Genomic DNA, 3462 nt, shown 5'->3' with positions numbered 1-3462 from the left:
GTTTGTTAGATATGCAGGTTGGAGTTCATATTTTGGAACAAAGATAAATGGGCAAGAGTCTAGAACACTCAGTGAGTCGGCGAATGGTCCCCTGAATCACCCAAATACATCACCCCTTGAATGTCAAAATTGAGGAAAGCTCTAGAAGATTGAGTGAGCTCAAAACTCACTCGATGAGTCACTGAGTTGGATCGGTGGACCCGATCGAGATCACCTTTTTCACCTTCTAAAGGGCTATAGGTTCTGTAAGATTTGGTGGGCTGAGGCCCAATTAGTGGATTGTCGAACTGACTCGGCGACGTTAGTAAGGTCATCAAATGGGGAACGAACTGAAGGGTCCCTCGCCTTTTAAATTGAAATCTTCTCTTTTATTTGAAATTTTCTACTCATCTACTCTTTCAACCAAACTTTAAAATACAGTTTGTTTGTTTGCGTATCATGTGTGTTGCATCTAAAGAGTCATGGTAATCTCTTTCCCCTTTCTCATTGCCTAGTTTTTCTCTAATTCATTTGAGGTTGGTTTCCCTAATATTGTTTATTTTAATACTACACTGGAAATGCTAATGGTTAGTGTAATGAGTCTATCATGCTTATTTGAATTTTCTGCCTTGATTGTATGCTCATTGAATTATATAGTTTTAATTCGAATCGAACATGTTAAATCAATCTTGTGGACCAATTTGTGTTAGTTCCTCATGTCTGATGTTGAATTTGTTGGTGTTGCATGTTTGCTAGTGTACATATGAAGTCTGAGTAACCCAACTTCAACCAAATGATGATTTTGCCCGATAATGGATTGTGTGACATTGTTCTTAAGGGCAAAATAATCGTTTTGTTGAATTTGAATCAATTAGGGGAAGTCTGAGTACACCAGCTTAAAAATTCATAGTGGTTACATTGAAATTGTTGGACATTATGCTTAAATTGATGTGTCATAGGATGTTGGTTGTAAATAAAAAAATGATTGGGGAGGTGATGCATTTGCCATTTCGACAAGCTTCGTCGAGTTCGCCGAGTTGACTCATCGTATCGCCAAAAAACCTCCCCATTGCCTATTTTCCAGGTTAATGAGGGGGAGTCACTGTTACTTTCAGCAATGACTCTTTAGCTCACCAGAGTGATTTGGCGAGTCACCGAATCGTACTAATATCACCTTTTTGACCTTTGTTTTTGCTAAATATTTTTGGAACATTTGGTGAGATCTCTGTCAGTCACAGAGTGTGCTCGGCGACTCGTTGAATAGATATTGGTCTCACCTTTTTTAATTGAAATTTTTGCTTATATTTTCTGTAACATTTGGTGAGTCCTCTTTTGTTCACCGAACCGTTTGGCTAGTCTGTCTGCATTTTTTTGAGAACTCTATTTCACTAACCCTCTGCAACCTCATTTATTCTCTTTTGTGTGATTTTACAGGTATGGCTAGACCTAAGGTTCCAGTATGAGGTCCACCACCCTAGAAGAAGGCTGAACGGATTGTGATCGCGGTGGAGGTTGAGACTCCCCGAACTACTCGTCCTAAACCTCCTCAGGTGAGTGGTAAGGGAAAGGGTAAAAAACAGGTCGTGTCAGAGTCCAGCTCATATGAGAGTTTGGGCATTAATTCCGTCCACCTCACATCCTCCGAGTCTAAAAATAAGGAAGTTGCAGGGTCCGAGACTCCAATATATTCACCGGTGCCCGAATTTGAGTTGGTTAATCGAAAACGTTCAAAGCTGCGGTCTAAAGTAGCTCATTATCCACTGACATTGCCTCCAGCATCACAGGCACAACAAGTGCCTCATGTTGCAGCACATCCTCCTCAGTCCATTTATAGGTTGAAGGTCGTTGGCTTGCAAACGATACTTGAGGAGAAACGGTTGTCCACTAACGGAGGGCGGAAAGATATCCTACAGTTTGGGAGACCCTGCAATACAACAAATTCTAGAAGTTCACTGAACCCTCATATTATGTGCTTACATAGGTTCGAAAATTCAATGAGGGATGTGCAAAGTTGATCCGAAAAGGGAAAAGAAAGACAGGGTCGATAACACCAATTGATTTTGTAGAGATGTGATGAAAGAATGTTAAGTGCAGTGAAACAGACGTAAATGATGAGTTAGACTGCACGGTACATATTCGACACTTTCTGGCCGCAGACTCTAGATGATCTGAAGGGGTGGCTTGCCCCACTTTTGTGTGATACCACACCCCTATGGACTGAAGCGGGGAAGTTATTGAGAGGAAGAACCTGGACATCGCGACACAATACTAGTTCAGTTTATTAGCAACATATTGATGTCATCACAGAATGAGTCCATCATCCAACATACGAAAGCTGCACTTCTGCGGTGTATCATCACCTAGGAGAGGCTAAATCTTAGGTCCATCATTGTACATGAAATGGTATACAGGCCAAACAAAATCAAATCTCATTGCTATTTCCAGTCTTGATCAATGCCTTATTTCACAGAGCAGGTGTGCCCTTTGTGACAAAGATGGATATTGACGTTACTCCCTCCTCGCCTTGTGATATTCATTGGATTGAAGTGCAGTAAATGAATGATGAGGCGGAGAAGAATAGAGCTTCGGTGGACACGTCCCTTGTAGTTGATGTAGAGTCCATGGAGGCTGGCCATACTCAGTCCGCTTCAGCAGTTTAGCCCTCATATATACCTGCCCCCTCATCCTCTACCGTTGCTGCTCCTGTTTCTATCTCCCGTCTTTCTTTGACTCAGGCCATGATTTACAAAATGGGCAACCTTTCCCATTCAGTTGATGTGAGGGCTTCTCGGGTTGAGGTCGTCGTCATGTCCATGATTGATTGAGCTATAGTTTTTGCAATGGTTTTCATTCGGGAAGAGTTTAGGGAAAAATAAGAGTTAATTATGGCCCATTGACGTGCATTGGATCACCTCACCGCTCGGGTTGAGGTGTGTAAGACGACAAACCACAACTTCACTGATTTGACAGCCTCATAGGCTGATATTATTGGTTTACATTGGGATGTGGATGATTTGAAATTCATGTACATATAGTTTTTATGGGGTGGTGTAGATATCGCTGAGAACCCCAGTTCTAAGATGCCTACTATTCCAGCTACTACTGGAGTTGCTACGGTTGATGAGGATGGGGAGTCCGACATACCTGAGACGAATGAGGAGGAGTTAGAGGCTTGTGAGGATGTTGTGTACAAAGACCTGGAGGATTTGGAGAGTGAATTTCTATGGGTGGCCACGAAGGCGTCAATACACGACACGTTGATATTTAGGTAATCAAGACACAACTTCCGATACAAGTGTGTATAATCGTACAATAGTTTAGTAACCCAACCAAGGGTTGGGGTTGAGTCCCAAGAGAGTGAGCGTGCAAATTAGTGGTTAAGTGCAAAAATTTCTAAGACTAATCGTAGCTAAAGATTTTGGTAAATGAAAACATAACAAATTGAAAAGGGTGACGCAAGCGTCAAGTATCAAATAGGGGTTT

General features: G+C 41.9%; 1 protein-coding gene across 1 annotated transcript; it reads left to right on the top strand.

The window, feature by feature from the left end:
• The first annotated feature begins 2534 nt into the window (after positions 1-2534).
• Positions 2535-3251, top strand: LOC125855902 (uncharacterized). Its single transcript, XM_049535553.1, has 3 exons — positions 2535-2633; positions 2715-2777; positions 3015-3251. The coding sequence occupies exons 1-3, from the start codon at positions 2535-2537 to the stop codon at positions 3249-3251; spliced, it is 399 nt and encodes a 132-aa protein (XP_049391510.1).
• Positions 3252-3462: the final 211 nt, after the last annotated feature.

Source organism: Solanum stenotomum, chromosome 2 (genome assembly GCF_019186545.1).
Source record: "Solanum stenotomum isolate F172 chromosome 2, ASM1918654v1, whole genome shotgun sequence".
Classification (NCBI taxonomy): domain Eukaryota; kingdom Viridiplantae; phylum Streptophyta; class Magnoliopsida; order Solanales; family Solanaceae; genus Solanum; species Solanum stenotomum.
This window is presented reverse-complemented; position numbering and strand designations above follow the sequence as displayed.

Excerpts from the sequence above, each read along its gene's own strand:
- LOC125855902 (XM_049535553.1), top strand. The coding sequence starts at position 2,535 with ATGAATGATGAGGCGGAGAAGAATAGAGCTTCGGTGGACACGTCCCTT. Across the intron at positions 2,634-2,714 it reads ATACTCAGTCCGCTTCAGCA|GCCATGATTTACAAAATGGG; the intron begins GTTTAGCCCTCA and ends TCTTTGACTCAG. Across the intron at positions 2,778-3,014 it reads TGAGGGCTTCTCGGGTTGAG|TTTTTATGGGGTGGTGTAGA; the intron begins GTCGTCGTCATG and ends ATGTACATATAG.